General features: G+C 39.7%; 2 protein-coding genes across 2 annotated transcripts in view; one reads left to right on the top strand and one right to left on the bottom strand. All coding sequences in view use genetic code 11, as the record gives it.

Moving 5' to 3' along the window:
* Positions 1 to 3,335: 3,335 nt before the first annotated feature.
* EGR_06531 (hypothetical protein) lies at positions 3,336 to 13,475 on the top strand (the record flags this gene model as incomplete). Its single annotated transcript, XM_024495780.1, has 3 exons — positions 3,336 to 3,461; positions 5,727 to 5,802; positions 13,327 to 13,475. 3 exons carry the CDS (start codon positions 3,336 to 3,338, stop codon positions 13,473 to 13,475), a joined length of 351 nt encoding a protein of 116 aa, XP_024349844.1.
* A 1,262-nt stretch (positions 13,476 to 14,737) lies between these two features.
* The window catches only part of EGR_06530 (hypothetical protein), a gene marked incomplete at both ends in the record, with an annotated part of 5,370 nt that continues 4,124 nt past the window's right edge, over positions 14,738 to 15,983 (bottom strand). Inside the window, one exon of the mRNA XM_024495779.1 lies at positions 14,738 to 14,866. Within this exon, the coding sequence (XP_024349843.1) occupies positions 14,738 to 14,866 (129 nt within the window). The remainder of the gene's footprint in view (positions 14,867 to 15,983) is intronic.

Here is a 15,983-nt window from a genome sequence, read left to right as displayed (position 1 = left end):
CCTTCTTTATGGCACCTTTTTCTCCTGCCTAATTCACAATCCTTTTCACTCACATTTATCGGAAAATCCAGCCATACCATTGATCATGTCAACCCCTTTCCTTAATCCAGGCCGGGATCGAAACGGTCACACACGGAGAGACTTTTAGATGCAAAATATAATGTAGCTCCGAAAATCTCGTAAATGATTCCGTAGAGTCCTCTCCCTTTGCATAATTATCCGTCTGAGCCGCTAAGCAGCAGCTTTCGTCTTGGCAACCTAAGTTTTAATGATATTCGGCATGCATTCCTATTGCTTATAACTGAAAGAGCGAACTACTTATAAATCGAAGCAGAGAGTGAGTAGTTAGAAATGAACTACTATAATTTAACCAGTAGTATGTATTGTGCGCTTTGCGTCTGAACCTATGTTAAAAGATCCCATAGCTGTAAAAATTTCGTCCCATGATCCATTGGCAATGTTTAAGCAAAGTTTTGGCTGCATAAGTAGGTGAAATCACTGCTTTTCTGTAGCCGTCTGCTGATCAGTATTTGCTTTCCGATCAGTCCTTCAACAAAATTAGGTACCACCAAGTTTTGAAGCTATCGTTGCTTGACTGGGTAAGTGGAGAAAATAATGGAATAAAATGAAGGCAAAGCAATAATCTAAGTATATGAGCATTACAGGGAACGTCTATTAAGTAGGTTTAGGGATTGAAGTCGCATATATACTTCTTAATATTTACTTAGTTACACTTAAAGGCCTTATAATTTCCGCGAATTTGGTTAAACTATATTTCGTGCACCGATCACTGACTGATGGCTTTACATTATCTAGCTTACACATAGTTTAAATTAGGATAATGTGAGTTGTGCGTTACTTGAAATAAAAGTTTGATTTATTTGCATGCAATTTGTGCGCATTTTGTAACTCCAATGACGAGGTGGCACTTCAGTGGAAATAATTTGCCTTTGCCGGTGAATTTTGGCGTCAAAAGAAAAGGGCTAAATATTGGCATTGGAATAATAACCGATCCATCCGTGATACTTCTTGATGGGCCGGCAACCGGCTTGCATATTCATACTGCCTCCAGCTTGATGAAACGGCTTAATCGGTGAGTCTATTCATTACATTTTATAATCCTCAAAGAGACTGAAATTAATGGAAGGTATTTTAAGCCTCAACAGTACAATACCGGCTTATTTATTTCAGTCAAGTTAAAAGTTGCATTCGAAATCGTTTACGGTTGCGCATGAACGAATCTGGGAGTAAATTCACGGATTAATGTGTAGTCACTGCCACCAGCATTGCAGCACCTGGCACCTCTCCTCTCCCATTGAAACGGTTGCATAAATTCTGCTTTAAAATTGCGTCAAATTAACATTCTTAAGACTACTTGCTTTACACTTGCTGAGTTTATCTAGTAGGTAAGTATCGCTTAAAGAAAAACTCACATTCTATTGCTCACTAATGGGTTAAGACGATTCCGAGTGATACAAAAGCGAGAAAAGCGATCGTGGTAGAATTCAAATTCTTAGAATTTCTTTAAGCAAGCCTTTACACGCACAGTAAGAATGCCGCGCACACGTTGTTTGCATCGCAAACCTCGCTTTCTGATGTTCCATTCCCCTATCGCCCTGTTAGGTAACTCAATGGAACCCACACCAACCCATTTACACTGTTGCACAAAACAAGGCGTTATATGAAAGTGAAGTTGTGCCGCAACCTTGTGCCACAATAAGAAATTATACTGCGTCGATCATTACTTGATTATTGCAGAAACGGTAGGAGACATTTACGGTTCTTTGTTTCTGTCAGATATGTCCGAATTCGTATGCTAATCACATAGTTCCAAATGAACACCACTTGTCGACACCAACTAAATTCATCAAAACATCCAAATATTTGTCAATGTAATTCTGGGATTTGGTATCAATTTTTCGCCTCACTTTTGGCCTAATTTATTTTAATTTTTTAACTTGACACAAAATGTATCACAATCGCAACTTCGTGCAAGAGTAAAATATTCAGTAAGTAAACAATTAAAAAGCTACCCGCCAATCACTAGCTTGTAATATCTTTCTGCTTCTTTAATCACTTCGCTTCAATTTATTGCCTTGACTCACATATGCCAGTCTAAACACCGCACATTCAAAGTTGTTTCAACTTTGCTTGATAAATTTATGCACTCCTGTTTGCTTGATGCTTAATTAGCACACGGATAAGAGCATTGTTTGCAGCCCAACAAAGTGTCATTTTTCTGTATTTTAGAATGCGATGACAACAACTTTGTCAGTTTGCCACTTATAAAGAAGTTTAATCAATTTATTAAGATATTGGGGCATGGAATTTTAACAAGTTTTAATAATTTTAATAATTTTCCTTGCAAAATATTCTTAATCTTCCCTTCATTAATATTTTAAGCTTTGCAAGCAATGTAAAGTTCTTATGAATATGTTGTAACAAATAATTTGCCGGTTTGACAGTGGCAATAATCCCTTTCCGTTCCACTGGAAATTTTTATCAATTCTCGAAAACATGTTTGCTTTTAGTTCCTTTAGTTATCTTTTATTAGGCTAATCTAAGAACTAATATTTTATGCTACATTTGGCTTCTTATGAGCATTAACTAACCGCTATTTTAATCCACAGTGAAAAATCACTTGGTGGTGTCTAAGCGAAACTTTTATGCACAAACTTTGCAAGAGAACGTCAAAGAATGAATGAAAACTGCATGTTTGCCCTTCTATCCTTACCTTTATACTATCTGAGGGGTATTTATCATCGGTCAAGTACAAAGCTAAGCGTCGTCCCAGGTCTCTTCATCGAGGCCTGATTGTGGGTCACTACGGTGCAGAAATTGCGGCAGACGAATTCGATTGGCAAGGCGGACAAGTCAAAACCACGGCCACTAAATGGCTTAAATGTCATTTCTTAATATCAGGGCCTCCAGATATGAGAGTAGCACAGGGTAGAGTGAGTGATGGTTGGTGCACACTCAAGGGACACTTGCATCCACTCTACAGGTTCGTACAAGTTCCATCATATGGAAATCGCACGAATTTCCATGATTACCCAGTAAGCTGGACAACTGCACTCATCTTTGCATCCTCGCTATTGGAGGAAACTACATTCCTTATCAGTGGTACAGATCAGCGGAACAGTCAGGACCGGAATACACACAGGTGAGAATTTGCATGCTCAACATCTTTGCGCCACAACTAATTGCAAAGACAACATTAAATAACTGCTGCACATACATTGCTGGTGGCATTTATTGTGTCAACATGGGTAAATGAATCGCGTCCAAGTACATCGCAATCTCTAGAAAGCGAATTGCAAGTTGACCTAAACGAGATGGCACTCTTTGATTTGCCTCGTGTCGTCTGCCTTGCAATCACTGCGCAGAAGGTCTCTGTTCATCTCCACAGAGATCACTGTCTGACCAATAAGGTAGGCATCAACAGTCCCTGGCTCCTTCAAGTATGATGCCACTTTCAGTGCAGATGTGCCAACACATTTGAAAATAATAACAAAGTAATTTAACAAAGTCTTTGGATCCATCCACACACAGCCACGACAAATCACGGCAATAATATAGCCTACAAATGGGGTTGGTCTGGTGGCAGCATCTACAAAACATCTGCAACGATTGACTAATAATATAGGCAAGCAGTTTCTTATGTTAAGGGGATTTAACAAGGACAAGGCTGTCAAAAGTAGCTCCACTCTTCACTTTTGCAAAACCTACTCAGACTCTGTCGTACAAATGCCTCTCCCGTTTGGCGGGCAAATGCCATTGTCTTAAAGGCATAAAAGAACTCACGTCCATCCACACCATGTCTCCAAATTAAAAATAATGCACTGTTGTAAGGAAGCAATACGGAATTTGGACTAAACGGCCAAAGGAAACCTCTCAGAATACACACTTTACTGCCACATGCCTATAGTGAGCACTGCCTTACGCACAACCGTGAAGGACCCAGTTCAGGCAAATAACGATATGCATTAAAAATAGTGGGGTGAAAAAGAAGGTTTACTATTCCAATCTTTCTCTAAGAAGAAGCATTTGATGCCATGGCTTTTAAATGAACTTGTAGCACAACAAAAGCAGAATTGAATAGAGAGCTGCCTCACATATGTACTGGGGATAACCAGGATAGTTCATGTGGAAATAAATTCCGCTACAGAGGAAATGATAAACAGAAGGCTAGAATTAACTCTTTCTACCTCCCTCTCGGCATTTTTCGTCAAGGCTATTGACAACGCCACCTGCCTTAGGGATGCAATGGTTCAAAATAGCGAAAGGTAGCGTTATCACGGCGGAGTCAATTTCCTGATGTTGAAGACCACAGCCAATGATGGAAAATTTGATATCACAAACAGAACGCTACGCCTAAGGACATGCTCTCAAAAAATATTTTAACAAAGCTTTATAGTGCAACATTTCAAATTCAACATGCATTGTGGGGTCAATAAAAACTAGTCCCGATTAAATATCTAGACTAATGAGGGACTGAGAGAAAGCGGGAAAGATGGTAGTGGAAAAGGCCTTAGAGTATGATATGCTAAAGATGAAATTCATGGGATGATACAAAATGGCCATCACTCCCCGATATAGTTCTTCAACTGTCCACAAAAGATCCTCTCCAAGTATCCAGTTCCTACCAATGCAGAATTTAATTCTCTACCTACCTGTTTCCTACCTGTTATCTACCCAAATTCGTTCCGATTCCTTGGCTCGCATTACTACAAGCTTGCTCCATTTATCCGCCCCAGGTCCTTTCCAAATATCTACATCCCATCACTCCAATACCCAATTTTCTACATATCTACCTCGGCTCCTACTGGTCATTCAGTTCTCACCAGTTACGAACCTAGTTCCTATCACTTCGGGACCCAAAGCTAGGCATGCCTGCCTTGTTCCCTCTTTGAATATCAAACTCCTCTAACTCTTCTACCTAACTCTGCCTATTTGCCCCAATTTCATCCTATAAAGCTCCTAACGCTCATTAATCCTCCAAACACCACATGACCTAATTCTCTACCTGTCCACCTCATTTCTTTCATACGCCTTACTCTCCATTGCTCTAGGTCCTGATGCCCCACACATCTATAACTCTCTGCAAAACTCCTCTGCAAGTAGATACTTTCCATCACTTCTCATCGTAATTATCAATCTCATTTGCCTTTGTTTCTCTCCAGTAACCCAGATCCCATCATTTCACATCCTACTTTTCTATCGACAGCAGGTCCTCTCAAACTAACCAGTTCCCGACACTGAAGCACCTCGTTTCCAGTCATCCAGTTCCCCTCACTCTACATCCCAATCCTTCACATATCTGCCTAATTTCTGACTTTCTACATCAGTTGCTCCTAATCTTCCATTTATTATCACTCCAGATTCTAAGTCTCCACCTATCTGCCCCAGTTCCTTCAAGTCTCCTAGTTCACACTACTCAAGAATTTGATTCCTTTACTAATTTACCTCAGAACCTCCCAAGTTTTAGTTTTCCTTGCTGCAGAACCTAAACTGCCTTTTTTCACTGATTAAGCTTTTCTTTGTAGGATAAAAGTACAATTCAAAGACCCACCTTATCCATAATTAATGCGACCCATTGAAACCGCTAGGGTCTTGATTAAGTAATCCGCCTCGATGATGAGGTACCGGGGAAAGGTGACCAACCTTGTATCGATTAGTCCATATGTTCACACTGCGATCTTATTTCTCTCTCTTGTTGACTTCAGAGGATGCAAAAGTGGAAGGACCACTCCTCACACTGCAGAGGATCTCCCTCTACCACAACGCGGAAGCGACGACAGGGTTTGTTGACCTATTCCTTCTTATCTCTCCTCCAGCTACATCATCTGTCTGTTTGTCTGTCTACCTTTTAACCACGACGCAGTGAACACAGAACACGTCACTTTGACTCCTTGAAATGGAATGTAGTGCATGTAAATAAAAGTTTCATGGATAAAAGGGCAATAAAATGGTCTGATACTAACCTTTGTGCATGCGAAGTTGGTCTCTTTCCTGTTGCAAAGTGCTTTTATCTTGTGATCGTGCATTATACCTGATTATTTACAAACACCTTTTGTCAATGCTCATTCACGCAAGACATGTCAAAATGAGCTTTCGCAGAAAAAAAAATGTGTTTCGACTACTTAATCATTGCTGGACAATGAATGTGAGGAACTGGCTTAAAGGAAACTTCATTACAAGTGCCAACTAGAGATCAAGTACTGCCTTCTGTTCAGCTGAGATGGGCATTTGGTCACTCAGTCTACTGAAACTGCCGAAAGTGGCTTTTAATTATAAGTAGGAGAAAGGGGGATTTGGCATAGTCTGAAGAAGGAAGTGCAGTTGTTGTAACCTTTGTAAGGGCAGAGAGGTTAATGACCTTGTTGCATGGAGGAAACAATTGTCACAGTTAAAGTGGGTATGAGGACTCGAAAGCGGGAGTGATAGTGCACTTGAGTGCATGGGTGGCCAGCAGAAAGCCACATCATATTCCCAACTGTTGCAATTTCAAAACAAGTGAATGTCCTTAAAAAAACTGCAATGCCACTCAGGTAGGTGCAACTTGAAGGGTACTTTGCACAATCGAAGGCGTATTTGCACAACTATGACGATAATTCTAAAGGCGGAGGCTATTTTAACCGTAGGTGAAAAATAGGAGCAATTATAATTGCGTCCCTCCCCACCATCAGCCTGACGCCTGATTGGCGTCCGAGATGGCATGGACTGAAATGGGCTCAGAATATACCGTAGTGGAGCAGCATATAGTGTTGCGGATTTGGAGATAGAGCACTCTTCCTTTGCCTTCCCCATCCCAAGCACAGTTCATTCGGCGAAATGGAGGAAAATGCAGATTTGGTGAAATTGACGAGATGGATCATTGACTCAGAAGTCAGTCACCTCCTCAGCTGACGCTTGAATAACTATTAAAACACCGATTGCTGCAGTACGGGATCTGGTAGAAATGGGCTAAATAAACGCAGCCTTTGTTTGTAATCAATTTAAAGAATTTGAAGAAAAGGCCCAAGAAAAACATGATCAGCACTGAATTAAAAACATAGGATGTGTTTATTTTGTAAGAGGTTTTACCACTGAAGCCTTAACGAAAATGAACAGTGTAGTCCCCTGTCGCGTATCTAGCGACAGGTTTCAGTGAGTAAGCAGTTCATGATTCAGTATGAAGTCGTAGGGGTGCGGAAGTGTTTGCGAAAGAATGTTAATTGTGAGGTCTCAGCCACCAATTTAGTGGGTGAGAATGGCATGCAAATACACTTATATTTGTGGACAATGCAGATGTACCGCGCGCCTCTTTACTAGGCGTTGTCTAGCCATCAGAAAATCTGTTCAACTCTTAACTAGACAGAGAAATATAGGGCACAACAATGTGGTTATCACTAAGCCAGATGAATCAAATGGAAAAGAATTCCTTGTGGCGCTTTTTTAGATAAAACGACTTGAAAACTGGATGAAGTGCTTGCGAATTTGTTGCCATGTCCGGAAAAATGAAGGAATAATGACAATGAATTGTTGCATAAAAACTGATTCACCACTCGATTTGTGGAAAACGAGGAAATTGGGTTCGGTAGCAAATACATAGTTGTGCAAAGAAAAGCGGGACATGCATGTATCTTCTGTTAGTTTCTGCTGTCCAAGTAGACTTCAAAAGATGTGGCACTTACAATGTAGTAATAACGCCTAAGTGGTGCATGGATAAGAGGCGGTTTCTAGTTGGCCTTGTGTGTCTGTCATGTTGACCATAAAATGTTTTTAAATAAAAACTCGGAGATTCTTGACACCAAATGGTAGAAAGCGGTTTGAGATTACAGTCACTCTGACACGCTTGTAAGATAAGAGTCGATCCACGTGATAGTCACGGCAATGAATACGTCGTAAGTCAATTGCCTCCTTTCAAATTCACGTGGCATCTTGACAAGTGGAACAGCCCCATCATAGAGGCAATAATCAAATTCGGAGCGCACACAGAGGCTTTTTGAAGTTCAACGTGTTGATTCAATCAAGGAATAGTCTGCTTTACTACTTTTTTGCATTGGCTGTCAAATCACTCGGAGTATGTAATTGCAGTTCTTTAAAGCACCCGTTCTTTTTTTGAACATACAGTGTGTGTCAGGTCAGAAATAAGCACGAGCTACTTTTTGTGCTTTAGGTGGTATCTTGAAGTGACTCACGCAGATATTATGGCGATGAGGCAATGAAGATTGTAATGAAATGCATGTATGCAAGACTGCAAGCAGTCAAGGGTAAGACAGCAATTTAGAGTGGATGCCCTCCTTGGCAATCGATGCAATAAACGATGCATCCCATGGATTCATTCGGCTTAATGAGTCAGTTTTTCTGATCCCTGTAAAACTTGAAAACTGGTGATTTCTGAAGAAATGCCCTATTGGTTGAAAACGATATCTCAAGGCGGCAATGTAAGTCGCATTTCATGCATGGGCCTATCAAACAGTGCACCAGAATGTGTCATCCTCACTCAAATGTTCGCTAACTCATGCCATCAAAAAGGCCATGCACTTGATGATTTACTAAGTGTAGGCTTAATGCTACTTCTGTCCTTTGCGTCTCTGATATAACACTGCATACGTGGCCTTTTCATTTTTTGTGTTCCTACACTTAGGCATAACCATGCATGATAAATGGTTAAGTATTCACTTTAACGCTTCACCCTCAGCCCACTTGGCAAATTCAAAGCACACTACTTCCATCTTAGAGTATGTGCTTTATTTGTGTTGGAGTACAGACGGAAAAGGAGAGCATCAAAGCACGTGAAGGCGCAAGGTACACACGTTCCAAATGCACTCCATTTTGATAAATAAATTTCAAATTAACGGGATGAAGGATAACAATTACCTGTGATCAAAATGTGATGCTATTTTACAAGTGTTGGCAACTGAACGAAATAGCCATTTGGTAGGCTAACTGGAACGATGGTGAATGGGTTCACCCCAATTAACTAGTGCCTTCAACTACGGCAAAATCTACAAATTCCTCCCAATTTATTTAAAATAAATAGGCTAGACATATTTGAATAGAAAGTGAACTGGAAATGCTACTAGTTAACAAAGAACAGGCCGAAATTATTATTCTTGCGAATGTATGCTTTAAACAGATTAAAGTAGTACTCATAAAATTCGTAAAAATCTTTCCATTTTGCAAGTTAAGTAAATTTAAGGTTTTGAGACTTATGCATTAATTTAATTTATAATAATTTTATTTTCTGGTGGAAATTGCGTGGGATATGTTGTTAATGCCGTAGATTAAACGCCTCCAACAGCTACACCACAGGTTGGGCATGACGTCAGCTTCTATGTAAACCATTTGTAAGAAATATACTTCATCACTCCAGTGCATCCCTCTAGCACGTTTATAGAATACCATGAGAGAGAGAATGCCATTACCAAAAGGTAGTAGTGTAAATAAGTGTAGCAGATCAAGTGTAAGTATAGCCTCGGAGATAATTTATGCCCCTGACTGTCGAGTGCTTGTGGGTGGAAATACTTCTTGGCTGGTGTGTATGAGCACGTGAGTGCATTTTAGCCATTAACAGGTCCATAATGCGAGTGCAGCTTCTATAAAGTTCTTGCAACCGAAACCCTCTTGCGAGCTATATCAGGCTCGTACAAACAAGAGCCAATGTCCTTATTTAATAGGAAGCGAGTATGCAGCAGTTTTTATTTCAAAACAGGATAGTTGATATGTGGTAATGGCTTACATTTCCAGTAATTTCATCGCTTGAAAGGAGTAGTGATTAAACTGTAGGTAAGGCGCAATCCATTTTGGTTTAAGCACTTTGACTGTCTGTCAACTTGTAGTTGGAATATTCGATTTAGGTTACTGTGTGGCATAGTGCTGGAGACGTCTACTTCGACTCGACAGAATATGTTGCTTACCATGATTAATTCTCGAACGTTCGAGGTCATCTGGAAACATGGAATTTGCACACACTTACATGCTTCACACCGCTGCAATAAGTGCCTCCAAGACGAAGTACTAACATCCAGTAGTGCAAATAGGTGCATAATCTTTTCCTCTCTCTTTAACTACTTTCTTTTCTCCACAAATTATATAAAAAGAACGTACCTTAAATTCTCCTAGGGTACGAATCACTTACATATTTATGGGACTGAATATAAATACTTCCAATCTTAAAAAGTCGTTTTTTTCTTAGTGCTCTTTTTTCAGACATTCCTGAAGCACTTGTGAGCACTTCTGCTCTCTTCTTCCTCATTGGTTTATGAGACATGGAGACACCTCATGTGTGCTAGTATCTACAACAAGTATAAGAATACCAGCTGGAATCAGCGCCTACGTCAGTAGGTAATGTGATCTGAGTATGCATAGGTTGTAAATATTAGAAGCCCCGTGGTGAAATGTTTACCTCTCGATTACTCTGCCTGGTGTCTAAGGAGTGTTGGCGACCACACACACATATAACATGATGTGACCTTCAGTAAATTTTAGCTGCTGCTTTTATTTCTGAAAAATCTACCTCACTTATTAGGAATTTTGTAGGCAACCATTGACTACTTTGTAATGGAGCAGATAGAGGCTACAAATGCAAATTCGTTAGAAAAAACACACGACTATATCGACAAATACATAGTTTTAATTAATAGAGCAGTAACTTCGAAATTGCATTAACACAATAATTTTCATCATTTGTTGTTCCAAACAACTTGTGTAATCGTGGGATATGATGGGAAGTTAATCAGTAGAGACATTGGAATAGGTTCGGCTTGAAGGGAGATTGATTTACGATAAAATTACGTTAAACCGCTTGAGTTTAAAAACTGGGGTCATGAAATCAGTGCCGATTGACCTCGGATACATTGGTATATGATAATAAATCTCAAAGCCTGACACCTTTCCATTTTTTATGGTACCCAAATATGCCCCTACTAAATTATCTGTTCATTCACTAATTTATATCTGGAATGACACATTAGAATAGCTGGCGTTTAAGTTTACCGCCATGACTTTGAAACATACAAATAAATGCTTTGAGGAACCTTTTTCTAAACGACTTGAAAGTTGTTTGAAGTGCATAGAAAGAAGGGAAGGACGGCGTATAATACAACTAAATGTATTTATAAAGGTACTTGAGAAACATTGTAGCTGATTCGCATATAAATACACACAAGGCATTTTGCCAGCTATGAGCGTGTGCCATGTTGGTAATCGACACTGTACTTATTTTTGTTGCCTATTGCTCAGGTACGTACTCATTTCCTCATCTTGACATCATTTTCTGTTATTTGCGTCACTGTATGCTATAACAATGTGCTTGCGTCAGCAATAAGTATAGCCTTTGTGAGTTGGCCACTTTTACAAAGCACTTAGTTATGATAAGCTCCGTTGTCGGCCAAGTATGCATGCATGCTCAGCAATAGGGTATGCAAGAAATGACAGTTGTAAAATATGGCATAACTGCGCAGGGGCTTCTTTGTGGCATACTGATTGAGTGGAAGTAAAGTGACAGTACAGCTTTCAGATGCAGTTGCAAGTCATCATAGCTCATCACCATGGATGGTTACATCAGGTGAGAAGTGTTCTCAACTCTTGAATTACAGCATTGACATTGCCTCCACTGTGGATGTTGTGACCACACGCTGCTAAAATTAGGATGTACGAGAAGAAAACCACCCATTTAAAAGGTAAACAAGCCAATAGATATGGAGTTGGGCATACGGGACTCACTTGCATTTGCATCGTGCAATAAGTAGCCCTTGCATTCAAATTTCATAGTGGCATTTTGTGCATTTCTCATGACAGCACCTCAAATAAGTGCATGCTGAAAACAGAGAAGCCTTCTAATTTTTGACAGATGGAGGCACATGTCGTAAGGCAGTTACATGTTGCTCTCACAAATGACCTAGACATTTATGCAAACACACCAGACAAAATCTGAATGCTTGTTTATATCTGAAAAAGAAGAGGATCCACTGCTATGAGGTTCTCGGATCGTCGGGACACCAAAGGGACAATTCCCAACATGGCACTTTCGTTTCCCCAAAGGAGCCGTAAGTACTAAACACTTGTATAAACAGACACGCATTTCTAACATTTCTACTCAGCTACTTCGAGATTCAAATTTACACCACATCTGTCATTTTTTTGGGGATGTTACGGATAGGTAGTGCAAAACATGGTTTCATCCAGTATCACTGCTAGTGTGCTCATGCCCTAAATGTTACAATAGGCATTTTAATTTTTTAGTTCATAGTGGTGCTGACGGAAGACAGGGTTGCAAGCCACCTAAGAGTTATAAATGGTTCATGTTATATTGGTGGTAAAATCGACGGTGGTCCTTACCAAATGGATGAACGTGCGTTGATCTTTCATAACGCCTCTTCATTGCATCATCCACTTCCCCTTTTCGATTATTTGCCCTTTGTAAAGAAAAACACTCGAATTAAACCAGTGAGAGTGCTTCAAAATATTGCCACTTTATCAAAGTGGACATTCTCAAGTTGATTCCGTGTACAGGAAGTAGTTGGAAATGAACATCCTTGCACGCATGAAAAGAATAGGGGATTAAGTCTTTTCGTTATTGTAAGCGAAAACTGTTGTTTTAGAAAGCGCAAACATTACTCTACGCGACGTTCCGGAACAGGCGGGATGCAAGTATGGCTTAAAGACAGCCTATTTTCGACAACTTACTTTGTGCCGAATTGTACTTTTCCAAGGCCGCAGATGGGTTTGTTGTGTCGGGTTCGAGAAGAATATGCAGGCATTCTACACGATGAACGCATGTTCTAATTAAATGAAATCATCAATTCATTCATTGAAAAACCTGGCATTTTGAGTGGTTGATATGGTGTATGAGGTCCATTGCATGCCCAAGGCCTTCATATGTCTGAGTGTGGAAAGAAATACCCTGAAGTATACTTACCGAGTTTATTTGCATGCAGGTAAAGTTGACTTAAACACATCGCATCCGCTTTCTCGATTTTCGAAAGGGCAATCACAGATCAAACTCAAATTCGGTGTTCAAATCGGAGAAAGTAAAACAACTGTTTGTGTTGATTTTAAAAATATTGACACAACATTACTTTCTATTTCAAACAATACTGACCTAGTTCGGTCCGTCGTTTCCTCACGATTCTGCATAATATCATTTCCACCACATGTTCCTTAAACTATAGTTTGCATTTTTTCTAATCGGAGGATTCGTGTGCAGTTGGATAGGCAATAATCTTGCAGTGGTCGAATCGCCTTACCGCAGTGAGTTTATTGGGCTTGCAAGCGGGTTATTTCCAGGTTCATGAACGAAACTTATGCCCCAAACACACTTTTCCCTGCCCATTCAAGGTACTCTGACGAAAGATGCACAGTCCAGCTTGAGCATATTTGGCGTGACAATCTCTCGAAATAACACGGAAAATTATACCACTCTTGCTTGGCAAACGTTCAGTGGAAGACTGGCCGTTACTGTTGATTGGACGCATCCGGATCAATGAGGCAGGACCACTGCCTTATTCCGCTATAAATCTTTTTCAATAAAAATATTTTACTGTAAGGCTGCTAAAAAGTGAGTGCGATCTAAAGGAAAACAGCTGTGTAACAGGTCTAAGCATACAGCATGTCAGAAAGATTTAAAAGGATTGCATTAATTTGGGTGAATCACCAGAAATAGCGGATTGTGACGGTAAGTTCAAACACAGGCCTATTTCATGTTCCTCATAATGTCATTCAATGCTGCGTTCGTTAAAAGGAAGTTCTGCTTTATGCTTGCATACTGCCCTCAATTTCATGAAGCACTTTGCGCTTTGGAATAGTTGACACTAATGAAGTGTTGATAAAATGCATTTTGGTAAACACTTTCCATTACTTACTTAACATGACTTTCAGGAAATCGGGGTGATAGGGGTAAGTAAAAATTGTAGTGTATCGTTACTAAATCTATGCCGCGGAAATTGTGGAAAAGCAGCTAGTTTTGGAAGTTGCATTTTGCCTCGTATTCTTGGCGCATTTTCCACCCTCCAAATTGTACTGCATGCGCATTTTGTTAATACCAATATTCGGTGCTCAGTACTTAGTCCCTCTGTCCAAAGCATATTACCCCAATTCCAACGCCAAGCCTATTACTTTGGACGTAAATTCGCTCATTTTACTCAACAGCTATTGCCTATTACGTGACAGAGGAGCAAATAAACCAACATAATGATCATTGCAATAGGCACTACTTTGTTTTTTAAATTCACAATATTACGTGGAGCATTGCACGATCTATGATAGCATTGAGTCTGATCGCTTTTATTTAATAATCTGTTGCAGATACAACCTCACCAGCTTTATTAACAACAACTTCTTCTGGTAAGTCCATAAAATGAGGATTTTTGGTAAAAATCACTATCTTACACACTTGTCTGCAGTGGCGCATTTACTTAACAGATTTCTCCAAGTTTCCCCATCCCTCAGGATCTGGATCTGGATCTGAGTTGACTTATGTCCTGAAGAGTGAGTTGCTTGCTCATACCGTTAGTCCACCTCGCAAGCAGCAAGAGTGCGATTTATAATATAACTTGGACAATTATATGCTCACCAAGTGCTTATAATAAATGCATAGTCTGGTGATTAAGAGCATTGTGATTTGCTCACTATGTCAGAATTGTGGTACTTATTAATCATCTTGCCCTCTATTTTAATCAGTTTGCCAAAATTATTTCTGCAGATTATTTATCGCTTAATTGAATCACACTTAATTCGACGTGTTTATGTCTCAAGAAGGCCACGTTAATTTAGATGGCCTCACCTTTGACTTGTAGTTTTCTGCCTTTGTATAATTTGCTTTCATTTTAGCTGTGTTTGGACCGCTGTCGATGCTCGTACTTTTGAAAAGCCTTGTTAACTAAAAAACGAATGCTTGAAAGAATGTTAAGAATGCCCTAGAGCCATTTGCAATCCAACGTGTTCTAACCTCTTTCACTTAATTTTACCACTTCTCAAACTCGCTGATACAATGTGTTCCCATTATCTCGCGCAATTGCAAATCTAATGCTTATGGTAAGTCCTTACAGGTTAAGTGCCTACTCGCGTGCAAAGATGTTGGGTAAGAACAACTAGGTGTCCTTCTTAGCAAATTAGGCTTAAGCAATTGAACAAGTTCTATGATCGTGGTAAAGGAATACGTTTCTAATAGATGAGAGAATTGTTAACTGACGCTTGCTTTGCCTTCATTTCGTTCGGAATCAAGACCTTTCTTCAACAAGTGAAGTAAAGCAAATGATTGAGGGATCACTAGATCTTGAAGCACATGTACATTAGTAGTGCTATGAATCCAGTCTAGACGTGCATATCATTTTGTGGTGATATGACCGACCAATTGCTTTAGAATACCTCTAAAGTCATTTAAGTTTGCTTAAGCATACATAAATAAAGGACACACTGTTCAAACTTGTCATTTGACGGAATTTGCGCTGTGGCTACTATTGCATTCGACCCCTAATTGAGCATATTTATATGGTCAATGATGAATTTAGATGGCAATTTTGCTTGACTCATCAATATTCCTGCTGTCAATCAAGCGGAATTTTGTGCGAATTTTGTGGAATTGGTTCGTCTTTCGAGAAAAAGCGTTGATTGAGTATCTTTTACTTCATTCATGGTACCCTTTCAATAACGGTGTAGGGGAAAACTGTAGAAGGACGAGAAAGTGTAATTAGTGGAGTGGACCAATGCCAACGTGGAGTGTGTCTATGAACCGAGAGGTGTCCATTGTGAATTTATGTACGCATTACACGTAGGTCGTCAATTTAACTAAAGCCGTTTCACAAAAATATGACATGGACTTATTCTGAAATGATGGTTGATTGCATAGAGACCTCTCAATTGTGCAATTCTCCGTGCGCTAGGTAAAATCTTATATCTCAGTTTGTGTGAGGTACTGGGATAGATGCAGCGAATATCCACTAAAGAAATTCCAGTCCCATTTTCATATCCGGAAAACTACAATGCAAAATCCATTG

The sequence above is a fragment of the Echinococcus granulosus genome, assembly GCF_000524195.1.
Source record: "Echinococcus granulosus chromosome Unknown EG_S00058, whole genome shotgun sequence".
Classification (NCBI taxonomy): domain Eukaryota; kingdom Metazoa; phylum Platyhelminthes; class Cestoda; order Cyclophyllidea; family Taeniidae; genus Echinococcus; species Echinococcus granulosus.
The sequence above is the reverse complement of the archived record's forward strand: the minus strand, read 5'-3'. Positions and strand labels throughout refer to the sequence as shown.